The sequence below is a fragment of the Mustela nivalis genome, assembly GCF_964662115.1.
Source record: "Mustela nivalis genome assembly, chromosome: 13".
Taxonomy (NCBI): domain Eukaryota; kingdom Metazoa; phylum Chordata; class Mammalia; order Carnivora; family Mustelidae; genus Mustela; species Mustela nivalis.
In genome coordinates this window covers 9,706,719-9,732,082 of record NC_139032.1, presented here as the reverse complement: position 1 = coordinate 9,732,082, position 25,364 = coordinate 9,706,719, and the positions used below count along the sequence as shown (strand labels likewise).

Here is a 25,364-nt window from a genome sequence, read left to right as displayed (position 1 = left end):
TGAAGGGGAAACAGGGTCATTCTAAGCTGAAAGTCTCTTCCCCGACTTACTCGGTAGTGATCTGTGACATTTGGAAGAGCAGATCATTTTAGAGCATTGAAAAACATGATGAAATCTTTCCACATCACCCTTCTGGCGGAAGAGCTGGCGAGCGGGCCCGCTGTGTCGGCCACGTTTGCACTCACCCAAGCCCCAGGCTGCCTCTGGAGGCAAATGTGAAATATTGCCTAGTAACATAACACCCACGCCGTCTCAGCACCCTTCAGGAGCGGGTCTTCAGCCTGAGACAAAATATAAATCAAATAATAAGATATACTACCGCACTCTCAAAGGCACCCAAAAGGCCAGAATTTGTGTTATTTTATGTTTCTGCCACTAAATGAGATGGGCGGTTATTCCATCCCTAAGCCCTAGAGTTCCGGTCCCGTACCTTTCTACTGAAGGAAATTTTTTCCAGTGTTTCTGTTCTTCAGATACCTACTCTATTTTTTTTTTCCCTTTAAAAAAACATCCTTCTCTTGACACATGCACCTTCCCAAGGCAAGGTCTCTCTCTCTTTTTTTTTTTTTTTCCAAAGATTCCATCTATTTATTTGACAGAGAGAGAGAGAGATCACAAGCAGGCAGAGAGGCAGGCAGAGAGAGAGGAGGAAGCAGGCTCCCCACTGAGCAGAGAGCCTGATGCGGGACTCGATCCCAGGACCCTGAGATCATGACCCGAACGGAAGGCAGAGGCTTTAACCCACTGAGCCACCCAGGTCTCTTTTTGTGGCAGGGATGGGAAAGCAGTCCTCAAGAAGGACTCCTGTGGTTCCCTGCTCTGGCCCTTAACAAGGCTCCCAGGGCTGCCTGGTCCAGCTGTGCAGAAGCTTCTGGGAGGGGACACGTGAGGGCCAATCCCAGCCTGTTCTCCTCTCCCCAAGCCCTGGGACCTTGTCATGACTGCTGCAGTAATAGGAGAAGGCTCTTCTTTCCTTTGCTCAAAGAGGAGTCAACTCATGTACCTTCAGGGCTGAGTCAGGCCACAGGAGGTGTCCTTTTTTTTTTTTTTTTTTTTTAAGATTTCATTGATTTATTTGACAGAGCACAAGCAGACAGAGCAACAGACAGAGGCAGAGAGAGAGGGAGAAGCAGGGTTTCCGCTGAGCAGAGAGCCAGACACGGGGCTCGATCCCAGGACCCTGGGATGTGACCTGAGCCGAAAGCAGACATTTAACTGAATGTACCACCCAGGCGCCCTAGTATATTTTTCTAAATAACAGGAGCACGTCGACAAGCCAGGGAATGTCCTGATCACACAAGAGACCAGGTCCATGTCTTTGGAGGAGAAAGAACCTGGATCAGAGTCACTGGGGACAAAACCGTGTGGCTTTGCCTGGAGAATGGACCTCTAGACCTTGAGGCCCAGTGGAGAGGGCACTGGTTTTCTAGGCTCACACCCATCTGGCTCTCGGTCACTAATACAGCTCCTTGGGGCCTCAGTTTACCCTTCACAGCTGGTTCTTCTGCGTCGGTGTGCAGTTGGGTCAGTTGTAAACCTAGCGCACTTAATTTACAAAATGTAGCTTTGCCAGACCCAAACATCCATGGGGCTGATGACAGTTGCTTTGGTACGCCCAAAACCCCCTGCTAATTTGGTCCTTTCTCTGTTGGCACACAGGTCATCTTTGGAAAATCCACTGGCCCTGAATTTCTGCAGGAAGTATACACCGCTGTCACATACCATAATAAGTGAGTACCTTTCCGCATCTCAGATATATGCCATGGTTGTGTCATTATCTCCTGGTTTTTCTGAACCCCCTTTTGGTGATTCCTCCCAAAAGGTTTTATAACTCAGGGACTACGGGACAAAGGAAATAATATGTCGGTTCTATGATTCTGTGCTGCAGCTGCATACTTTTTGTCACTAAGACTGAGAGTAGAACATGTCTTTAAGAAGTGAATATTGTTCTGACTTTTCAGGAGCCTTCTGATGTAGCATGAGACAGAGAAGTTTTATGGTATTAAACAAAGTAATACATTTCCTAACGAGCTTGGAGATACTGCAGGGGGTCAGAAGCAAAATCCAACCCTCCTTTTCCTGTCTCCTTGTCTTCTAAATATTACTCCACATCTGTGCTACTATCTACTTTAAGAACATGGAAGTTGGCCAAAAGAGAAATGGGACCCTCATTATTCTGTGGGTACACTGAGTCACAGATTAATGTCTCAAACCATCTTTGACATTTCACAGGTTGGGGAGGGAGCGTCAGATGCACTCAGGTTTGATCCTGGCTTGATAACCTTGGCCTATTGAAATATTTCTCTGAACCCTCTTCCCTCCCTTGGGACAGGTTGAGATGAGTAATGTACTTGAAGCCCTTAGTCAAGTATCTGGGTCTTTGTAATTCAGTGAATCAGGTTCCCTTTCCTTCCTGTCGGCATTCATTTGCTAATCTAGATTCCTCTGATGAAGGCCAGAGATGGGCCCGTCCCTGTTCTTGGGGGTAGAGATAGAAAAGGAGGCCACAGCAAGACTGAGTCTTCTTTTGGAAATAAGTTGAGCTTTCCCATTATGTGTGGAGTTTGTTTGTTTGTTTTCCTAACAATGCCTTAAGTTTGTGAGGAGTCCTTTGTAAACAAAGCACATCTGGGGGTATAAAGTTGGTCTCAAGGATCTTCAGCGTGGGAGCAGAATGATGTAAAATGAGAAGCACACCAAGCAGGCAAATTCTGAGGTGCAAAGGGCCTGTGGCATTAGAAGGGATTGTTGGAGAAAGCATCATTCTTGCTTAAGCTTTCTCATGTACAATGTACTTTCGAAACAGGTCTCCTGACTTCTATGAAGAAGTGAAAATCAAGCTCCCGGCTAAGCTCACTGTAAATCACCACCTCCTGTTCACCTTTTATCATATCAGCTGTCAACAGAAGCAGGGGGCCTCCGTGGAAAGTCTCCTGGGGTACTCGGTAAGTCATTGCCACCTTGCCGATTCACACTGCGGTGGTTGGACTCCAAGGTCCCTGCAGACATAAATAACTCAGTTCAGCTCACTTGCTTTTTTCCAAATGTCAGAAGTAGCAAAATGTGCCAAACCAGATTCTAGCAAAGAGCAGAAATGACTTGACTCGGCACGTGACACATTTCTGGAATGGCAAGCTAGCGGGTGGTAGATATTGGAAGAATACGCATTTATAAAAAAGCACCGCAACATCCATTATTTCTAGATCCCATATATATGCTCCACTTCCCCCAGGGGAAGAAAGTTATTTCTTTAAGAAATATAACGGGTAAAATAAACGTTGATGTTGTCTAGACACTCACTACTTTGGCTCTGAAAGCAGTAAATCACTGATACCCCTATCTCAGGAGCTCTCAGAGAATTTAAAATGCAAAGAATTTGACAGAAATTACTGCTTGCAAGAGGCCTGGTCAATATCTAATCATCATTCAGTTGCATTTGATTATTGTGAGCTAGATAAATGGCCAAAATGATATGCTGTAATAATTCCACTTTATTCTTTATATCATCTGTTTCAGTGGCTGCCAATTCTCCTAAATGAACGTCTTCAGACTGGATCCTACTGTCTCCCTGTTGCCTTGGAAAAGCTGCCCCCCAATTACTCTATGCATTCAGCAGAGGTAAGCGGCAAGCTAGCCACTCCCGTGCCTTCCTATCTTCCGGTTCTCCAAGGAAGTTAGAAAAGCAAGCTTTGGGGGCACCTGGGTGGCCAGCTCAGTTGGTTGAGCGCCCAGTTCTTGATTTTGGCTCAGGTCATGATCTCAGGGTCGTGAGATCGAGCCCCGAGTTGGGCTCCCTGCTCAGGCTGGAGTCTGCTTGAGATTCTCTCTCTCCCTCTGCCCCTCTTCCTACTCGGTCCCTCTCTCTCTCTTTCTCTCTCAAATAAATTAAAAAAAAAAAAAAAGTCTTAAACCAAAACAACAACAACAAAAAAGGAAAACAAGCTTTCATGTGAAATTTCTTGACTTTCAAATGTTGGCTGCTAGTTGAAAATGTTTCCAGCCCTGGGCCACACAGAACTGTCTGGAGGCTGGATCTAGCATTGGGCCCTCGTCTGTGACTCTGTCTTGGAGAGTTCCAGAAGTTCACACACCAGGCACTCTTCCGACTCCTGAGAGGACAGCGTGCTTCCTTTCACTAGCGTGCAAGAGGTGCCCACACTCCCGTGGCCGGGTCAGGCTACACCGTTCTCTTGCAGGGTGTATGATGGTGTCTCTAGAGGATGACTATTCTGATGGGGATTTAAGGCCAGAAATGGTCCCCAAGGACTGCAGAACCACCAACATATAAATGGTATGAAAGAGTCATTTTAAGTACTGATTACAGAAGCCTTTGGGACTGCTCTCTGGAAACCTTTTGTTAAAAGACAAAGTGACTTCAGGATCTCCAAGGCATTAAAATTTCATGTCTCGTAAGATATTCTACACTTTGTCTCGACGTTCCTGATTAATGGGGAAATCACTGCAATATGACGGTTTTTTTTTTAAAGATTTTATTTATTTATTTGACAGAGATCACAAGTAGGCAGAGAGGCAGGCAGAGAGAGAGGAAGGGAAGCAGGCTCCTTGCTGAGGAGAGAGCCCGATGCAGGACTTGATCCCAGGACCCTGGGATCATGACCTGAGCTGAAGGCAAGGGCTTTAACCCACTGAGCCACGCAGGTGCCCCAATATGACTTAAAAAAAAAAAAAAAAGATTTTATTTATTTATTTAACAGAGAGAGAGAGAGAGAGAGAGAGATCACAAGTAGGCAGAGAGGCAGGCAGAGAGAGAGGGGAAGCAGGCTCCCTGCCGAGCAGAGAGCCCGATGTGGGGCTCGATCCCAGGACCCTGAGATCATGACCTGAGCTGAAGGCAGAGGCTTAGCCCACGGAACCACCCAGGCATCCCCAATGCAATAGGATTTTATTCCCGTCCCTAGAATCCAGGGTCCTCAATGCTGGATGGGAGCTTAGGATCCATCACTCATTTCAGACCCCTCCCATCTGTATAAGCAAATGAGAGTTCATTCGACTCGTCAAAGTAACAACAACTCGTTCGGTGAAAAACTGAACCCGAGTGTTGGACCCCTGACTCCTCGGCTAGTTCTCTGGCTTCCAGGGAGGGAGACACCTGCGTAACCCTGACATTCACACTCACACTGCCTCGCTCTGCTAGTCTATAACCAGAAAAGGGGATTGGATCGCTAATTGTTTTTTTTTTCTTTTCCCTTCAACACAGAAAGTCCCTTCACAGACTCCCCCCATTAAATGGGCTGAAGGACACAAGGGAGTATTTAATATTGAAGTGCAGGCTGTTTCTTCTGTCCACACCCAGGTAAGGAACATATCAGCGTCCTCTTCAGATCAGAGGCAGAGGGCTCGTAAGAAGAAGGGGGTGCAGCAGAGAACCATCTGTGGACAGGCCAGTAGAGGACCAGTGACAGAGTTCGTGCATGGATAAAACAAGAAACCACCTTCACTGCATCCTGGAGGCTTACAGGCCTGTTCAGGTTTTACTGGTCATTTAAAGGGAGAGACCTCCTAAAAATGTCAAGTGCCTGGATGAAGGAATGCAGTATCTGCCCTTTGGGCTGAGAAACCATGCGAGGGGCACCATGAGCAACCTTTTCCTGCTGCTGTCTCACTCCCCGCTGTCAATCGGCCATTTTTCCCCGCTTTGTGATTTTGTTTTTTTTTTTTTTTTTTTTCCCAGTTCTCCGTTCCTTCCTTTTCTTGGCCCTGTCTGCACTTTCCATCTGTTCAGTCCCCATTTTGGTTGTGTGTTTAACCAAGTGTGCTCGCCTCTGCCCACAACCAGATCAGATCCGAGGCCAAATTCTATTTTCTTCAGTTACTAGTCATCCAGAGGCTCTGTTCTGTGCCCGCTGCTCTTCCGAGGCATCCGTAGCCTCGGTCTGAAACCTCCGGGTCCCAGAGCTTTGGCTCATGAGCCCCCCCCCCCCGTGGAGCGTGGACGGGGTCCGCCCCAGGATGCCTGCTGTCTGTCTTCCCAGGACAACCACCTGGAGAAGTTCTTCACCCTCTGCCACTCCCTGGAGAACCAGGTGACCTTCCCCATCCGCGTGCTGGACCAGAAGATCAGCGAGATGGCGCTGGAGCACGAGCTGAAGCTCAGCCTCATCTGCCTGAACTCCTCCCGCCTGGAGCCGCTGGTGCTCTTCCTGCACCTGGTGCTGGACAAGCTCTTCCAGCTGTCCGTGCAGCCCATGGTCATCGCCGGCCAGACAGGTGGGGCCCGCGGGGCTGGGGCGGGGCTGGACGGGCAGGCGGCGCCTTGCGTGACCCGTGACTTTCCAGAAATCCTTAGAATGGGGACAGTGGGATCTTCCTTTCTATCGATGATGTGAGTCCAAGGGAAGCCAAGACCAGGGGTAATTTTTTTTTGAGACTTCCTGGACATTGAATAAAAAACAGATTAATTTAGGATGCTTAAAATGATAGTTTTCAAAAATAGGTGTATTGAATGATTAGAGGTGATCGTTCCAAGTCCATTCCTGGTAATGGATGGATTTATTTGGACACTGGGATATTTTTATTTTCTTGACCGACAAGGAAATACGATGTTTTTAAGGGAGTAAGACAGCTCGTATTAAATGGCGGCAAAGGAACTCTCTAAATGGAAACTCAGTGGGATCACTTCTTTAATTGAGCTATAAAACACATACCCTAAAATCCACCAACGTGTACAATTCATTAGCTTTTAGCCCATCTCATGGCTGGGCAACTATCACTGGTCTCCAGTTCCAGGAGATTTTCATTAGCCCGAACTGAAACCCGTGCCCCTTGGCAGCTGCCCCCCGTTCTCCCTTCCCCCAGCCCCTGACAACCACTCATCCACTTTCCGAAAGTATATTTTAAATGCTGACTTGGCACAAATTAACACTATTTGAATACAACGTGTAAGACTTCTCTTGGAGACAATGGCACGTAAGACCTGGGTCCAGTGGTCCTCCCGACTCCTGCAGGAGAAGGCCAGGCGGTGGGGCGCCTTTGTTGGACACTGTTTTCAGCTGGGCTGATGTCCTTTTGAGCCCCCCAGACTTGCAGATGTCTTTCGGACATTTCAGAGCCCTGATCCCAGGGCTCTGCTAAGTCTTGTGGGCTTGGCAGTAACAGTTGAGAGCCTGTGGGACCTCAGAGAACTTGAAACTGAGCAAAGAGCATCAGCGCAGGACCGTCCTCTAAAGGACACAGCTAAATATTGGGGGGGAGGTGAAAACCTCAATCTGGGAGGACGAAGGAGGCCCCCAGGAGGAAGACAGAGGTATTTGAGATAGCTTTGAAGGATGGGTGGGGGACAAGGGGCCCACATAGGGATAGTCAGATGTGCAGGGCAAGCGCAGAAACCCGGAGTGTCTGGTTCAGAACAGAAGGGGTTCTGAAAATGGTATCAAAAGACACCTTCCTGGGAGTGTCAGAAGAGAAGTGACTCACACAATGGGGCACTCAGAGCCTGGCACACGCTGGGCAGCCTTCAGAGCCAGGGGAGAAGAGGACCTCCGAATCCCTAGCTCACGCCGTGTCCTGAGATGCGTCTCTCATGGTGCCACAGTTAAGGTATTCTGTGTTGCAGACCAGCGTTTCCTCTCTGCATCCGTTGCCTCTCCAGCTAGAGCCCTGCTGAGTAGCTAGCTCCACCATTCCCAGATTCCTTCCCATGCCCCCACATATTTGCACTCGCACACAGACCTGTGCAGTAGACAAACCATTTATTCCTAGGTTTTAAGCTGCTTCTTTGTAGCAAGTTGCCACCCGTCCTGGGGCGACAGCCACCAACTAGGTGGAGGCACTTAACATAGAAGCATTTATTCAGAATATGTCAGGTGCTCTGGTCATCACAGGGGTGAAGACAAGAAGAAGGGAGAAATACGCTTCTCCCCAGAGGCTGGAAGCCTGCTCAGGGAGACAGAGGTGACCACCGGGAGCAGCCAAAGAACTTTGAGTCTTGGCATCTCTGAAGCCTTGTGCCGAGTCATGTCCGAGGCTTCATGGAGGAGGTGGATGGGGCCCAGCGGTGAAGAATTTGTGGGATTTTGCTGGCGGGAGCACAGAGGGCTTTCCAGCTGAGAACAACAACATGCGAAAAATTGCAGAGCTGAGACAGAGCAGACACGTGATGGGGACAGGACAATTGCCTCATTTTAAAGGAAGTTGAATTGGAGCAGGAAAGAAGGGTAACAAGTTTGGGTAACGAGGTGAAGCCAAACTGTGGAGGGCTGGGAGCTCCTGAACAAGACCATACATGGTAAATCAGTCATTTTGTGCAGACCCACGTGGAGGAGAGCACGGCACAGCTACTTTTCCAGATTAATCTATATGCCAAGAAACTGCATGGCGCAAGGACACATCTCAGACAGGAGGGCATGTGAGAATCACCAGGGCATCTTGCGATCACGGCTCGGTGATGGTGGGGAGGCTGCCTCGATGGTCTCCTGTCTTTGCGGTGAAGACCCACAGTGCTGGCCAGAGGAGGCTGAGGAAGGGGGAGAGGTGACGTGGTTTGCAGTCAGCAGAGCTGGGATGGAGGAGTTGTCCCCACAACCACTCACCCTGTCCTGGCCGCCGTCTTGCCCAGCCTGGTTCAGCAGGTCCGCTCTGAGGACTCCTTGACGCTGCCCCAGAGAACATTCTAGCTCGGGTTCCCTCGGGACCAGTTGTGAGGCTGCCTGTCTTTCTCTTGGTTCCTCAGCCAACTTCTCCCAGTTTGCGTTTGAGTCCGTGGTGGCCATAGCCAACAGTCTGCACAACAGCAACGACCTGGCCAAGGACCAGCACGGGAGGAACTGCCTGCTCGCCTCCTACGTGCACTACGTCTTCCGCCTGCCGGAGCCGCCCAGGGACCCACCCAAGTCAGGTAGGGTTGCCCCCCACCCCCACCCCGGCCATGGGTGCCTGGTGGGTGGGACCCTGCGCCTGGCCTGCTACCCGGTGATTCAAAATATCATAAAAAGCCCAAAGTTAAATTATATGTTTGATTTTTTTCAGTTAAAATTGATTTTATTAATTTTTAATTTATTTTTGTATTAGTGAGACCAAACTTATGTGAATGCTGAAATTAGAAAATTTGTTTCTAGTTTTTATTTTCTGACTCGCTTTCTTGCTGCCTCCCTTCCACCCCCCCTTTTTAAGATTGATTCATTTATTTTAGAGGGTCGGAGTGCATGAGCACGGGCAGGGGCAGAGGGAGAGAGAAGGAGGTTCAAGCAGGTTCCCTACTGAGCACGGAGCCCAACACCCAGAGCTCTGTCCCAGGATCCTGTGATCACGACCTGAGCAGAAATCTAGAGTTGGACGCTTAACTGAGCCACCCAGGCACCCCTCCCTCCCTCTTTTTATACCTGAAGGACTTGTTTTTTTTTTTTTTTTTCTGCCTCTGTGATAACCCAGTGGGTAATTTGATTTGGGTGAGGATTTTTATTTTAAAAAATGGAGACAACAGGTGTCTGGGATGCTAGGATAAGAATGACGAAGGAAAACAAATATCCCAGCGTAGTGGTGAGCACCGGTTCCTCCAGTTTTCGGGATGAAAAGCTAACTCCCTTTCCCCATTTCCCCCAAACTCAACTTCTGAAATAATAACAGGACATCTCTCCATCCTTCCCAGCTACGTACAGAGGTCGTCCTCCCCTGATACTTCCAGTCAGCAGGAGGTAAAAAATAGCATCAACAAGTTTACAAAGTTCAAGGTTCTAACGAAGAAACTTGCCCTTTTTATTAGTCCATGCAACGTCATTACAAATAAACCTGGTTTTTTTTTTTTTTTTGAGATTTTGTTTATCTGGGAGAGAGCAAAAGTGGAGAGAGAGCGAGCAAGAGTAGGGATGGGTGCAGAGGGAAAGGGAGAAGTAGACTCCCCGCTGAGCAGGGAGCCCAACTCCGAGCTCAGTCCCAAGACCCCGGGATCGTGACCTGAGCCGAAGGCAGACGCTTAACCGAATGAGCCACCCAGATGCCCCAGAAAACCTATAATTTCAGCTGAGTTTTTAAAGAACTTGCATAATCACTTCGGAAGGCATACACCTATTGAAAAGTGAGAAATGATGTATAACATATACTTATCCTTGGATTCTCCTATCTCAGAAAATCTTGCATGACTTATAAAGTTGTCTTAATTTAAATATTAATAAATTTAGAAGTCCCCATTTCCAGCTTGTCTGGAGCAAGCTGCAGCTCGGGCCACCCTGGGGGCTGTTTCCCTGGGGCCCTAAGAGGCTGAAGCTTCGTAGCCGCCCCCCCCCTTCGGATGAGGCAGGTGTTTCCCGCTACCACAGTCCTCACCCCTCCCTGGAGCCTCGCCCTCATCTCCTTACCCCCAAAGCCATGCTCCTCTGACCTTCGCTAGGCCTTTGATGATAAGACCCTAATTCCGAGATCTGCTTAGGTGGGTTTTTGTTCCCCTCCCCACCCTGTCCCTCTTCAGTTCCATCCCCAGCATGGTTCAGTGACGCGGATCCCCTCTTTCTGTTGACATGTCTGGGCCTGGTGGGGTGCAGGTGGGACCGCCGCCCTCCCTGACCCGCGCTACCACACGTATGGACGCACGTCCGCGGCCGCCGTGAGCTCGAAGCTGCTGCAGGCCCGGGTGATGAGCAGCAGTAACCCGGACCTCGCGGGGACACACTGCGCGGCCGACCAGGAGGTAAAGCACATCATGGCTGCGAAGGTACGGGAGATGCCAGAGCCAGGAGCGCAACACGAGCTTTTTTAGTTTTATTTTATTTTATTTTTTAAAAAATCTTATTTATTTATTTGACAGAGAGAGAGAGAGAAAGAAAGAGCATGCACACAAGCAGGGGGAGAGGCAGAGGGAGGAGAGAAGCAGGCTCCCTGCAGAGCAAGGGAAGCCCGTTGCGGGGCTCGATCCCAGAACTCCAGGATCATGACCTGAGCCGAAGGCAGTGGTTTAATCCACAGAGCCACCCAGGCACCTGAGCTTTTTTAGTTTTAGCGAAAACTTAGAGAAGCAACACAAAACGGACCACAGCTGGGGCCACAGTTCTGCTGGTCACGTGTTCTCATGCTTCAGGTTTTGACATGATTGAGACCGTTCTGGAAAGAGGCAGGGGCAAGACTGGCATTTGATCTGCTCCGTTAGTCTGTGGTTGGGAAGTTTTTAGAGCAGGGCTGATTGAGCCACTTGGAGTCTGTTTTCAAGGGAAACAATGTAGCTTTAACTGTTTTTTTTTAATGCCTTGGAACAGTTGTTTTTTATTTCGTTTTATTAACTTTTTAATACCTGCCCTTTAACATTCGTTAACATCCATAGATTAATTATACCATAGAGTAATCCCCAGAGCAAAGCCAGGTTTGTTTTTTTTAAAGATTTTATATATTTATTTGACAGACAGAGATCACAGGTAAGCAGAGAGGCAGGCAGAGAGAGAGGAGGAAGCAGGCTCCCTCCTGATCAGAGAGCCCGATGCGGGACTCGCCCCGAGGACCCTGGGATCAGAGCTGAAGGCAGAGGCTTAACCCACTGAGCCACCCAGGCACCCCACAAAGCCAGGTTTTACAAACAAAAACAGATCAGAGACGTTGATGACTTAGGCTATAATGTTTTTCTTCCATGAATTATTTTCTTTTTCTTTCTTTTTTTAAAAATATTTTATTTATTTATTTGACAGAGAGAGATCACAAGTAGGCAGAGAAGCAGGCAGAGAGAGGGGGAAGCAGGCTCCCTGTTGAGCAGAGAGGCAGGGCTCGATCCTAGGACCCCAAGACCATGACCTGAGCCGAAGACATAGGCTTAACCCACTGAGCCACCCAGGCACTCCATCTTTGCTTTTTCTTGATAAATATTCTTTTTATTTTAAAACAGTTGCAGATTTATGGAATTATCGTGAATAGAGTACAGAAAGCTTGTGTATCTGTCATGCCTCGTCTGTTATTACATTAGAATGGTACATATGTTCCAATTCATGAACTAATATCGGTCTGTGATCATTATTAACCCAAGTTCATATTTTATTCAGATTTCCTCCATTTTTCCCTCATGTCCTTTTTCAGTTTCAGGATCCCAGCCAAAATACCACATTACATTTTGTCATCCTGTCTCCTTAGTTTCCACTTGGTGGTGACAATTTCATAGACTTCCCTTGTTTTTGATGACCTCGACACTTTGGAGGGGTCCTGGTCAGATTTTGGTAGAGTGTGTCTCATTTGAAAATTTATTTCGAGCTTGTGATATAACCATACACTATAAAATTGACCAGCACAAAGCTGCCGTGAATTCTTCTTCTGAATTTTCTTTCCAGTTACCTGTGGCCCCTGTGTCTAAACTTCTAGAGTAATATTGTTTCCCCTGAGTATGATAAATCATACTCTCTAAGTTTTGACATAATTTCTCTTACAAAATCCACCCACTTGAGACGGTATATTGTAAGAAAAAGGAATTTGGAGACCCCGGTCTCCAAAATTGGTTGGAGACCCCCGGGGTTGGGTCAGGACTCTACCACCACCCCACTGTGTGATCCTGGGTGAGTCCGCTCCTGCCCTGGGGCTCTCGTTGCTCATCTCCGTAGAGTTTCTGAACCCTGGATGGATTTAAGGATCATCTATGGACCCGCCACTGGAGATTCTGACAATCTAGAGTGTGCACGCACCTTACGAAATTGTTCCTACCCCGGCGTTTTTGACTTACAGAATCAACCCACGGTGGGGCTGGAGCCGGCTCCTAGCAGTTTCTGAGAGCCGGTCACTTAAATTTTCTGGAATTTTCTGAGCTGGTTGTTAGACGCTCTTAAAAAATGAAATTATATAAAATAACAAGTTATATTGAATTTAAAATAATCTAAATGCACTGTGGTATCTTGGACTGTATCTTGAAGCTGAAACTGGACCTCAGTGGAAACCTAGTAAAATCTACATCGGTGGTTTAGTTGCTAGTAAGGAGCCAATGATAATTTTTTAATTTTGACAAAGGTACCAGAGTGATGTCAGATGTTAACATCAAGAGGAACTGGGGAAAGAAGCTGTGCGAGAACTCTCGATCACCTTTGCAACTTGTCCATAACTCCGAAATTACTCCGCTTTAGAAAGGCAGTACTCAGACACTATCCCTTCCTTGCTAGTTTACTACATTTTACTCTTTTATCTGTGTTCTTGAGGGTTTTTTGTGTCTCTTGTATCTGTATGGTGGAAGCACTCTATAATGGTTTGCTGGTGCGTATTTCTTCCCAACACCGTGTCCAGTGACATCATCTGAACTTGCAGTCTGTCGTGATGAAAGCATTTAAGGTACAGAACTAAATATTGCAAATCAGGTTCTCCCCCCAAGAGCTGTTTGCTAAACGTTTGCCAGCGTACCACAGTACGACCTCATACGTAAGGTCCCTGTAAGCAATAACATTTCCCGATTTTCCGGGACACGTGGCCTGTCTCTATTATTCACAGCCTTGATCGTTCTGGTTTCCTTTAAGAAAAGTGAAAATACTAAATTTCTTTGTGGATGGGGTTAAGAATTATCTAACTGTTTTGTAGAAAGGGGAGAGCATTTGTCCACAGTGGTTTTTTGGCAATTTTTTAAATACAGTGTTTGGGAGCCCAGGAGAGTACCATCCTAGCCCACAGAGAGGCGCTGTTCTCACATTTTGTTTTATGCTCCCCACCTCCCCCCAAAAGTCAGAATATGCAGGAGACTTCAGCACCCCCTGTCCCTAACTAGGTTGTTTTGTTTTTTTTTTTAATTAACATATAATGTATCATTTGTTTCAGGGGTGCAGGCCTGTGCTTCCTCAGTCTTCTATAATACCTGTGCTCGTTGCAACACTTCCCTGCCCAGGGTCCATCCCCAGCCACCCTATCCCTCCTCTGCCCTACCCTCCAGCAACCCTCAAATTTGTTTCCTGAGATTAAGTCTCTTATGGTGTGTCTCCCTCTCCGGTTTCATCTTGTTCCATTTTTCCCTCCTTTCCCTGGTGAACCTCTGTCTTCTTTCTCAAATTCCTCCTATCATCAAGACCATAGGATAATCCTGACTAGGTTCGCAACTATGGGTTGTTGTTCTACACATGAAACCACTAACAGGGATTGTGTCAGGAGCAAGTATAATGTGCTGTGACTTTATATCCTTTGCTTTGTTTTGTATTCATTTGTGATCAGTGCTTTACCTTTGTAACCAGAAAAAAAAAACAAAAAAAAGTAAGAAATAGGTTATAAGTGAACATTGAGGGTGCGAGTTCCAGGCCACGGGCTCAGCTTCTAAGGGGACTGATGTCGACTGGCGGATGTGTCATGGGTTGTGTATTTCAGAACTCAGATCGCAGCTGCAATCGGATGTCCTACTATTGTTCAGCCAATAACGAGGTCCCAGGATCGACCACAGCCCCAAGGCCGGCCAGCAAAAAGGTACTGAGTGTGAGGACAATTTGCTTGTTGTTCTCATTGTGATTGATAACGGACACCCTCAGAAGGCTCTTCTGCCTCCTTTCCCCGCCCCCACCAACACACACACACACACACACACACTTCAGTAGCTCTGTTCCTTGTCATCCATTTTTTTGACCAAGTGATTCCTGTTCCCGAAGGGTGGTCCAACTTACCATGTACCCAAAGTCCCGGGAGGGCTCATTAAAACCCATAGCTGGACCCTACCCCCCACCCCCCGAGTTTCTGATGCAATAGCTCCGAAGCTGGGCCTGAGATTTTGCATTTGTAACAAGTTCCCAGGAGATGCTCGTCCAGCGATCAGTCAGAGAATGCCTGGCTTCCTTTCTTCTTCAGTCGAACGTGGGCTGGGAACAGTTCATCCTCGGCAAAAGCAAAAGGCAATGACTGGGCATCATTTATTTCAGTCCTCCATCAGGTGACCTGACAGGCTTTCCTCCAAATTCATTCTAATCAGCTTTACTTAGGAGCTGGGAGACGTTACAAGCTGCTCACCAGAACATCTGATAATAGCAGAATTCTCCAGTCATCGCCGCGGCCTGTGTGGTCTGAGGGCCCGGGGTGTCTCGCTTCAGTTTTTTCTCTGCCAGACACCCGAGGATTGCTCCCTGAGAGCAGTGACTGAAGTTAAAGGTCTCAAGAGTCTTTCCAGATCCTTATTAAAATGTAAATACTCTGAGTGGAAGGATAACATGGGAAGCCATTTGCAACAGCTGACGCCACAGGGAATGTTTATTAAACATGCCAGGGGGGGAGCGAACCTCAGCTCAGCTCGCTGTGCACCAAGTGAGGGAAAGATCAGGCATGGGGGGGTCCTGCGGGGGTCTGAGGATGCTGGCTTCTTAGTGATCCGGGCACAGGGCACCCTCTGGGGAGGGATACAGGGAATTAATTTTTTAAAAAGTGAAAGAAGATCGGGCGAGGTGCTGAAGATATTTCACTTACCCTCAAACTCGACCTTGGGCTTGGCAGGAACTGGTTCCACGAACCATTCGACCTTCTTTTGAAAGCCACAGTTTGCCTACAGCCTCGCCTCCTGCAACAAACAATGGCACTTGGCTTTCCCATTGCCTTGTTTTGATTTTGTTCTCAATGATGAGAAGAGAATTGTTTCATCTCAGAGGGAAGTTTAGACTGTTTGTTCACTAGCTCAGCAAAAAGGATTTTAGCTGCTTGGCTCTCCTCTCTAACCTCCGGAGCAAGGTGTTCTTGTAATAATGTTGCCTGGTAAGCAACATAAATTACTTTAAGAAGCAGCTTATCCTCCTCTAATCTCTAAGACTCTGGCAGTCAAACTGACCTATTTCCCAGAGGTTACCTTTGAAGCCAGTGGCGTGAGGCTTTCCTACAAGGGCAAGCTCCCCGAGTAGCTGACTTACGTCACCGGCACACGCAGACCACCTGCTGGGTTGACAATCCGCCTCCCACCGCTTCCAGGCCGGTGAGCTTCATGGACGGCTCTGGACAGCAGACAAATGTGTTTCTGTGTCCGAAGGTTATAAAGGTTTGACTCAGCTGGCAGAAGGTCTGCGAACCTTCTGACATGCTGAAACACTTTAGCATTTTGGATTGTTAACCGGCTGAAGCTTAAATAGTTAGAACACCCAGAGATCTGCACGTAGAGTTTCCATTTGTATCCTTTTAGCACGGCTTAGTAAGTCTGCAATTATAATGTGCATAAGACAGTGAAATGAGCTGCAGACACGCTGTACAGCGTGCACACCGTCAAGGCATATCAAGGACAGTCTTTGCTGTAATCAGTTTTTGTTTGAGGGGTTGAGTTTGAGACTTAACTGCTGTATGTGCCAGTAGCTTAGGGTGTGGTATGAGGATGTTCAAATAGTTTTAGTTCTTTTACCCACAGAACAATAAATAAATTAGTTCATCTGTATTTATTCTAGGTTTTATGGTCAGCAGATTAATGATACCCACAAACACCCAAGGCATCCTTTTTGCCATTAGTTAAGGCGATCACCCATCCCTGTTTGCCCAGGACCAAAGGCTCGCTGGGATGCAGGGCTTTTCTGTTTTCAGACTGAGGCAGTCCCAGGCAAACTGAGAGGAGCTGGCGGCCCTACCTTCAGTCTTGAGCTTCTTCCCCAGCAAACCTGTTGTCAAGAGTATAAGTAGCCAGATAAACCAGGGAACAGGAAATGTACAAAAGATGCAAAAGTCACCACCTGCTATGTTTGCTCTCAAGCAGTTGGATAACTTGAAGGGAAGTGTAGGCGTAAAGCAGAGCTGAGTAAGCTTCCAGAATCTGACCCTGGGACAGAGGGGGTTGAGAAGTTGGAAATTCAGGCTGCTACCACTGTAATGGAAAGGCTCTGCCCATCAGCCCATCATGTTCCCCACAGTGCTGTAGTGGGATTAAAAAAACCAAGAACTGTCCTATCCGGGAGGCAGTTTAGAAATCACGGAGACATTGATTCTCTAACGGAGGTCCCTACGCCAATGGCGTCACCAGCACCTGGGAACTTGCTAGAAACGTGAAATCTCAGGCTCTGCCTGAAACCCACCAAATCCAAATCCAAACCTATGAGGGCAGACCCAGCAGTCTGAGTGTCTTCACAGTCCCCCTAGGGGATCCAGATCCACTGCCCGTTTTGACCACCATTGCTACCACATGGCTACCACATTGAAACCACTAGATTTCACAGACGAGAAAATGGAGGGCTGAAAGAGGAACGGCTTCCAGGGGTCACGCAGAGGGTTTGCAGCAGGGCCTGGGGGGAAGGAAGAAGCCCAGTTTGGACTGCTCCCCCAGAATGCAGAGTTTCTCCCAGGCTGAGGCCGTCCCTTCAAACCAACCCTCTTACCTGATGCCGCCACCGACCTTCTCCAACCCATTTGGAAGGTCCTACCCCTCAGTTAACCTCTGGCATTGACTTTGCCGTCCAGCCGGGGTCCGGGACAGCGGGGATGCCCATGCCAGGAAGTAACCATTGGTACAAAACAGAGGGCATGAGGGTGTCGAGAGCCCCTGCCTTCTCGGACTGGTTTTTGTCCTTGTCGCCCAGCATTTCCACGAGGAGCTCGCCCTGCAGATGGTGGTCAGCACCGGGATGGTGAGAGAAACCGTCTTCAAGTACGCCTGGTTCTTCTTCGAGCTTCTGGTGAGATTCTTGCCCGTTTCTGTCTGCGCTCAGCGAGGCCCGCGGCCTGTGGCCGAAAGGCCGCGAAGTTGCCCTCCCCTCCCCCACCCCTTAGGAACTGATGTCTTATCTGCAGAGTTGCTCCCGCTAAGAACCTGGGACTGTTCCTCAAAACCCAGCTCTGCCTCACTCCTCTGCCGGCTTCCACTCGCTCTTGTGGCTGCTGCCTTGAAAACACACCTCGCGCCCCTCCCTTCTCCTTACTTCGCCACTCCCCACCTGGCCGCCTGCCAGCCTCTCTTGGAAGCTTCTCGAAGTCACTTCTCCTTTGGCCCACCTGCCTGTCTTTTTGTTCCAGCCCATCCGTTCTGCCCCGGGCTGCCGATTCTTACCACAGGTCATGCCGGTCTCCTTTGGAAAACCATCCATGATTTCTGGTGTACTGGAAATCACGAATTTTATCATGGCCTGCAAAGCCTTTGCAGAGCGGTGGGGAAGAGCGTAACTGGGATTTAGAGAAAGTTGAGGCGGAGCGGAGCCCCCCCACCCCCGGAGTGCCGGAGTCCTACAGAATGTCGGCCCTGCCGGAAACCTGCTGTGGCCCAGATGAGCGCAGCGGAGTGGACTCCCTCTCCCTCACTCATTCCCTGCCGGTGCCTCCCTTGGCCAACTTCAAGCAGAAGCCCGAGGGCAAGGAGGCCTGACAGGTGTCCTCCATAGAGATCAGCTTCCCGAGGGCATGAGATTGACACAAAACACCATTTTTAAATACAAAACACCCCAGTCAGAACTTTGCGCAGGAAACCTACCCCAGACTCGGTCGCAGTGCATGTTTCTCTATGCATTGTTTGTGCATTTGCCTTATGGATGCTTTGGAAGTTATTGAAAAACAAAAATAGGGGTTTTCTCCCCAAGAAGCCTGCAAGAAAGAAAAGACACTCTCCTTAGACTCAGCCAACAACCTGGGCCCTTTAACATCCTTCAATTGCACGGATGGACAGCTACTTGGCCTCAGAGCTGTTGGACACAGGCCTCAGGCCAATTTCATACTCGCTAATGAATAAATGCTTGTGCTTCTAGAAAGTGCTGAGGCAGACCCACAGGTAAATAGGTGACCTAGTTTACTCAGAACATGAAGTATTTCACCAAGGGGTTCTTAAGAGGTACCCCGGCTGTGACGGGTCATGGAGGCCAGTAGGGGGGAAAGAATTTTCCTGCCTCACCCCACGTACAAATAATTGACCAAGGATCCACAGTATTTATTTCTACTGGATGTTCTTCTCTGAAGAGCTGAAGGACACGTAGCTGGCAAGTGACTTTAGAGTCTGGAAAGAGGCCATCAGTTGGAAGTAGGGGATTGTGAGAATTATTTATTTGGCTGTAGGATGGCCAAGCTCAGCAGGAAGGAGCCGGATAAAACAGTGAGTTCTAGAAGTCTGGTGTAGGGCAAGTTCGCCAGAAGAAAAATCAGGATGGGGACAGCTCGAAACAAAGAGGCCTTGTCTTCCGTAGGTCCTTTGATAGGAACCTAGTGAGAGAGACATGTTTGTCAGACAAAAACTGGAGCCCAGTCCGCATCCCTTCTCCTGATCCTCCCTCCCACCAAGTATGTGAGACTCTGTGAGATACAGACTCCTCTGTGTGTCCGGAACCAGGCAGGACCCTACACAGTGAAGAGAGTCCATTGGTCCTTTCGCTGGGCTTAGGATCCTACATTCTTGGGTCTCCTCTGAGCTGGCCATGGTATCATCTGAAAACATAAAACACATAAAGCCTGTCTGTTAGCCTCTTCTTGTGTGACCTTCTCTCTTTTTCCTTTTTTTTTTTTTCTTTTTTTTCCTTTGTTATCTTTGCTTGTCTCAATGCTAATGAAAATTGTTGGCCCTGGATTCTTGGAACCAGAAATCTGCTGGTCGTGCATGGAAATTCTCCCATATAGTGACTTCAGCTCCCATCATAGGAGTGGAGAGCATTTTTTCCATATAACTGGCTTTGTCCCTGCTTCTTCCAGCCCTGGCCTAGAGGGTCATCTTCAGGCAAAAGTGGGCAGTTAACTCCTAAGGCCATTTCTTTCTGCCATGACTCTCTGACTAGTCTAGGGACATTCCTGAATATGGCCTTAGACGTTAGGCATCCAAGGGTAAGAACTCCTAGTCTTGCCCATCAGAGTGTTCCTGAGGAGACATGACCTCAGATGATGTCAAAGGGGCTTGTATTACTCCCAGATCTCCTGGCCTCAAGAAGGTGTCCAAAATCAAAACATGATCTTGATTTTATTTTTTATATATATTTTTTATGATCTTGATTTTAAATGTGCTGTATTATTGTATATTGTATATTGTATATTTTTAATACATTTTCTTTAAATAAATAAATAGATACTTTAAGCGGATACATAAAGCAAAGTAGTCTTACTGAATTCAAAACATAACTTCTCCTGGAGACAGTGTTGCAAATAGTGGTTAAGTTTCCAGCTAGCTTAACAAAGAATTGTTTTTGGAAAACTGCGCTCCCTGTTTCAGCTTGAAACTCAAGAGAAGTATTTGTCCCCTCTTCTCCTCATTGTGGTTTTGGGGACAGAAGTGACTTCAGTTCCCATGAAAAACTGTACCATAAACAGTTCCTTCTGTGTCACTCGTTGGTGCCATCACCAACCAGGGCCCGGAAGGGGACGGATCCCCATCTAGCTCCGCCTTCCCATGGGTGGTTGAGGAAGGGGAGTCTTCCTACACTATAGCTAAAGGATGAAGCTCCCTGGCTTTATGAGCAGCAAGAAGGAAGCGCCCTGACTTGGGTTCAAGAGAAGGACATCCTTCCCAACTCCCGCCACCATGGTAACCCTCTGTGTCTCAAGAGCATTTCTTGTCCAGAGTCTTCTTGGGCAACCCCTTGGGCAGATAAAGCATTAGGAAGTCCACAGTTCATGAGCTTTCCTTCACGTCTTCGCCCCTTCTCCCCGCGCCGGCAGCTCACCAATTTCTGCGTTTTCCCCGCCCCCTCTGTAGGTGAAAAGCATGGCGCAGTACGTGCATAACATGGACAAACGGGACAATTTTCGGAGGACTCGTTTTTCCGACCGGTTCAAAGATGACATAACTACTATTGTTAATGTGGTCACCTCGGAGACAGCAGCCCTTTTGGTGAAACCTCAGAAGGTAACGGGGCCTTTATTTATTTTCTAAATCTTTGCCCTTGCGCGTCTGTTATTTCCATAAGCGGAGAAAAAGAAGCATCCTCTTAAGACAGTGATTTAAATATCAGCAAGTAAACATGACACCTAAGTGTGGTTATTACACCGGCTGGGGTGGGGCTAGGGGATGGGCCATGCAGATCCCAGAGGGAATGTTCTGGTTCTTAGAAAATCCATCTTGAAGTGTTACATATGAGGTCATGGGCGTGATTTTTGCAGCCTACTCTAAGGGTCAATGACTCTGGACAAAAAAAAAAAAAAAAAAAAAAAACCACTCATTATATACAGAGAGAGCAGGATAAAGCTAATGTACGAGCCTAATGAATGAGCCTAATGTAGCCAAAGATAAAATATTAATAAATCGGGTCAAAGGGCGCATAGGAGTTCTTTATATTCTTCTTGTACCTTTTCTGTCTTTGAAATTATGTCACAATAGGAAGTTGCAAAGTGAATAAAATGAAGTAGAACCATTTTAGAAGGTGACTGTAAAATGTGAGGCTGCAGTGGTCATTATTAACACCTTTATTGTAATTAAGAATATGCTCAGGAGATTTCCGTGTGGTTATTTCTTGCGGCAAAATGTCTCAGGGCAGCAGGGCTGTCTGCATTTTGGCAGGCGTGGAAAAGGAGTTGCAGTGAGGTTGATAGAGTTTCCAAAATCCACGCGGGTAGCAGCAAAGCCAGGGCTGAAGAAGACTCCAAGCCCAGAATATTCAGACAGTTAACGTCAGCTCCCCGGGAGTGGTCCCTCTGCCGGACCCTGGGGCAGGCAGACTTGCCACAGAGATAGATGGAAACTTCCCTGTCAGGTCCCGCTCCATCCCAGGAGCTGTGCGGGTTGGCCCGAATTTGCAAACAGCCCATCAGAACAAAAGGACCACATTCTGAAATCGGATTTTCAATAGAGGCAGAGAAAAGTGATTTATCGGGCGCCTGGGTGACTCAGTGGGTTAAGCCGCTGCCTTCGGCTCAGGTCACGATCTCACGGTCCTGGGATCGAGTCCCGCATCGGGCTCTCTGCTCAGCAGGGAGCCTGCTTCCTCCTCTCTCTCTGCCTGCCTCTCTGCCTACTTGTGATCTCTCTCTGTCAAATAAATTTTAAAAAAAAATCTTTAAAAGTGATTTATCCTTCTGAGAATGAAGGACATAAACTTGGAAAAGGGACTCCCCAGGGGCTCTGAAGTCCGGTTGAAAACTGCAGTCATTGTCTCTGTCGGTGCAAGAATTCGCTCTAGCGTGTGTGGCTCTGACCTCTCCTGGGTAGGAATGCTGCCTCGGTGGAGGGCAAAGAACTCCTTTCGTAAAAACCGGTTCTTGTATCCTGATGAGATTTTCTCAACCATAAAGCATCTGTCTCACTGAAGAGAGCGGGTACCTTTTACGTTAGTTTTGCCAAAGCAATAGTTACCAGAATCAAACAAGTTCCGGTAGAAGCGTGTGAAAAAATATGAGACAGCCATTCAAAACGGGTTTTGAAGAAATGCTAAACGTGCGGGAAGGTGTCCTTAGTATAATGCTGAATGAGATGAGAGGCCCAACACCGTGTATGCAGAACGAGCCTCATTACGTACCTGTCGATATGCATGTAGGGGAAAAAGATGGAAGAAAAGGTACCTAAGTAGTAACTGTAAATGAAGAAATGTTTGATTCAACCTCACACGCATGGCACCTGCTAAGGGCTGACTGGTATTTGCAGGGTCACCAGCTTCGTCCCGTGTCTCCCCTAGGGACAGTGGCCGAAATAATAGTGAATCTTTCCCACCACGGACCTGGTTGTTTGTGATCAGGGTTTCCCGCAAAATGACTCAGGTGTTGGGTTTTTTTTTTTTTGGTGGTGGTGGTTGTTTAATTAATTTATTTATTTATTGTTGGTTTGTTTTTAAGGAAAATGAACAGGCAGAAAAGATGAACATCAGCCTGGCGTTCTTCCTGTATGACCTTCTCTCACTCATGGACCGAGGCTTCGTGTTTAACCTCATCAAACATTACTGTAACCAGGTGAGCGTCCCACAGACGTAGCTGGGTTGTCCCTGGTTCCTTTTCTTCCAACGTCATGCTCATTGCCAAGTTAGCTTAACTCTTGTATGTTCTGGGTTTCGCGATCATTTTATGTCATTTGTCTTCTGCCGTGGACATCCCTAGACATACGGGGCCACAGAGATTCCCAGAGCATTTGCCAACCCAGCACAGAAGGGTCAACAAGTTAAATGTGGCAGAACTGGGAGGTGTTAGTGCTCTGATTGTCTTCACTGGAGCAATTAATAGAAATCACGTGATGGTCACGTTGGGTCTCAGACCAGGTCTAGAATTCAACGTATGAGGTCTCTTTTCACATATTAGGGCCATTAATTAAAATGTGCTTGTGGATTTGGGCTTTAAAGAACCCTGATAAAATCGGTCAAATAGCTCGAACCTCACCGAGCACAAAGCAGATATTTACAATTTAAGAGCGTCTTAGCATCTTAGCGTCTTAGCCCACAGCTCAGATTTTTAAGTACAATTCTTCTTTTGTTCGCCATTCTCCTTAAATTGCCCCAACAGTAGTCACATAAATAGTGGTTGGCTGGTGTGGTTGCTTCTTCTTTCCTTCCTTATTCCTGCTCCAGCCACCCCCCCCCAACTGTCACTGCCATGTCACTACGACTACCTCCGACTCCCACTGTCAACCTCCCTGAACTGTCACCAGCCCTGTCACCATGGCTGGGTTCTTCCTGAAAACCAGGTACTGTGCTGAACGTTTTCTAGAAACAGTACCTTTAGTCCTTACAAGGTGTCTTCTACCTTTTGCAAATGATAAAGTCGAGGTTTGGAAGAGTCGTGTAATTTGCCCAGGTTGGAAAGAGCCACGTCTGCCTAACTCTAATTACCCTCTCCCATCAGGCCTGGTTCTCCGTGGTTCATCTCTTGGTGACCCTAAGTAATTCATTCAAATTCTCTGGGTCTCATTTCCTCATTTGTAATAGAAAAGGTTCTCCCCATTCCTCCCCACAAAAGACCGTGACTTTTCCAAAGGAGCTACTGATTAGGAAACCAACCTGTAAAAGGAGAATCCTAGGGAAACCTCAGGCTTCCCAGAACACCAGCATCTTGAGGGCCCCGACCTCCTGACCCTGTGTGGGTCTTCTGTTTCGGATTCCACCAGAATGGAGGGTTGGAAGACGACACCTTTCCTCTGTGCCTTCCATCTTAGCTATTGAGAACTTGGAGGTCATCAGATGGATTGCAAATATAAGTGTATATGTTTTTCAAAACAGGTCATTGGATGAATTGCAAATATAAATTAATCCGTTTTTCAAAACTTAAAGTTGGATATAGAGAAAGGAGATACTGAACATCACGGTAGGCCCATGGAGAGCCGCTTTTAAAGAAAAATTGAATCATGATGCTTATTAAACAGTAAGGCAGAGTTTTATTCAGGCCATCGAGATAAGTGTGGGGACCGTTGCAATGCGATTTCACCCTACTGGACACTGGACTCAACTACAAAGACAAGGAAAAGTGGGAACCTGGACCCAGGGAGCGGGGTGGGGGGATTCGTGGATAAGAAATTCGTAAGCAGAAGCCTCCGAAGTGAGGAGGATTCTGGCTGAACCACCCTAAGAGGATTCTTGGTGACGACAGACCAGGGCGACCAGAAACCATCCAGGGGCCGCTGAGGGATGAGACGTTGAGGCTGGGGGGCCGGGGGGACTTCGGCTAAACTGACGAAGTAGGATCCTTGCTAAAATCGAGCTCTCGGGGACGTGCCCAAGGGTGGGCCTATTCGGAAAACAGCTCAGAGTTGCCTGGCTCGCGTTCAGTGAAGGAGAGACTCTACCACATGCAGACGCTTTCCATCACTGAAAAACCAACAAGGCATCCAGAGGAGAGGCCGGCTGCCCTGCACAGGCCCTTCATACTTTCTCTCTTGCTTTCCTTTCTTCTCTCTTTCTCTCTCTGTGTTTTCAATCTTCTCCTTTTCTTCTACATTAGGGTTGCTTCTTATTTCCCCTCTCTTTCTTTCTCTTTTGTGTCTCAGCCTCCAGAGAGCCTCAGACTTGGAATCTGGAGACCTGTGTTCTAATTCCCGTGATGCCATTCTATGCCTCTGTGATTTGGGCAGCCTTACATTGGCCTCCGTAGCTCCCTCATCTGCCAAAAGCCAGAGCTGAGGGGCCCCTGGGTGGCTCAGCAGGTTACGCATCTGCCTTTGGCTCAGGTCATGATCTTGGAGTCCTGAGATCGAGCCCTGCATTGGGCTCCTTGCTCGGCAGGGAGCCTGCTTCGCCCTCTGACCATCCCCCCTCTCTTGTTCTCTTTCTCTCTCAAGTAAATAAATAAAATCTTAAAAAAAAAAAAAAAAAGCCAAAATTGGATTAGATTTGTTCAGGCTTTGTCGTTTTGATTCTGTGCTCTGTTTGCCAGTGACGTCTGTGGGTACTGCTAGCATAAATAGTGTAGTACTCAGACCTGCAGTGATCAGTGCTTGGAGTTGAGGGCAATTGAGCTCAGCTATGAAGGTGGAGTATGAGCATCCTACCTGAGGCGAGTTATATTCTTCCAAAGTCTTCTGATTTTATCATTTTGCGTACCATCACCCAAACATTCTATCATGTTTTCTGCCATTCATAGACCATGACCATGGGTATGATCTCAGCCTTTTTTAAATAGTCACTAACAATACACAAATCTAAGCTTTTCAGTTGCTTGAGGTG

General features: G+C 47.6%; 1 protein-coding gene across 4 annotated transcripts in view; it reads left to right on the top strand.

The window, feature by feature from the left end:
- The window catches only part of DOCK8 (dedicator of cytokinesis 8), a 202,456-nt gene that overhangs the window by 122,495 nt on the left and 54,597 nt on the right, over positions 1-25,364 (top strand). For 2 of the 4 annotated variants that reach the window (XM_082696632.1, XM_082696634.1), the window contains 11 exons: positions 1,660-1,730; positions 2,807-2,945; positions 3,517-3,618; positions 5,219-5,314; positions 5,994-6,228; positions 8,690-8,854; positions 10,494-10,639; positions 14,251-14,346; positions 17,406-17,501; positions 20,486-20,635; positions 22,555-22,668. In XM_082696632.1, the coding sequence (XP_082552758.1) occupies positions 1,660-1,730; positions 2,807-2,945; positions 3,517-3,618; positions 5,219-5,314; positions 5,994-6,228; positions 8,690-8,854; positions 10,494-10,639; positions 14,251-14,346; positions 17,406-17,501; positions 20,486-20,635; positions 22,555-22,668 (1,410 nt within the window). Of the gene's footprint in view, positions 1-1,659; positions 1,731-2,806; positions 2,946-3,516; positions 3,619-5,218; positions 5,315-5,993; positions 6,229-8,689; positions 8,855-10,493; positions 10,664-14,250; positions 14,347-17,405; positions 17,502-20,485; positions 20,636-22,554; positions 22,669-25,364 lie in introns of all 4 variants that reach the window. The other 2 variants (XM_082696631.1, XM_082696633.1) reach the window with 1 other exon arrangement.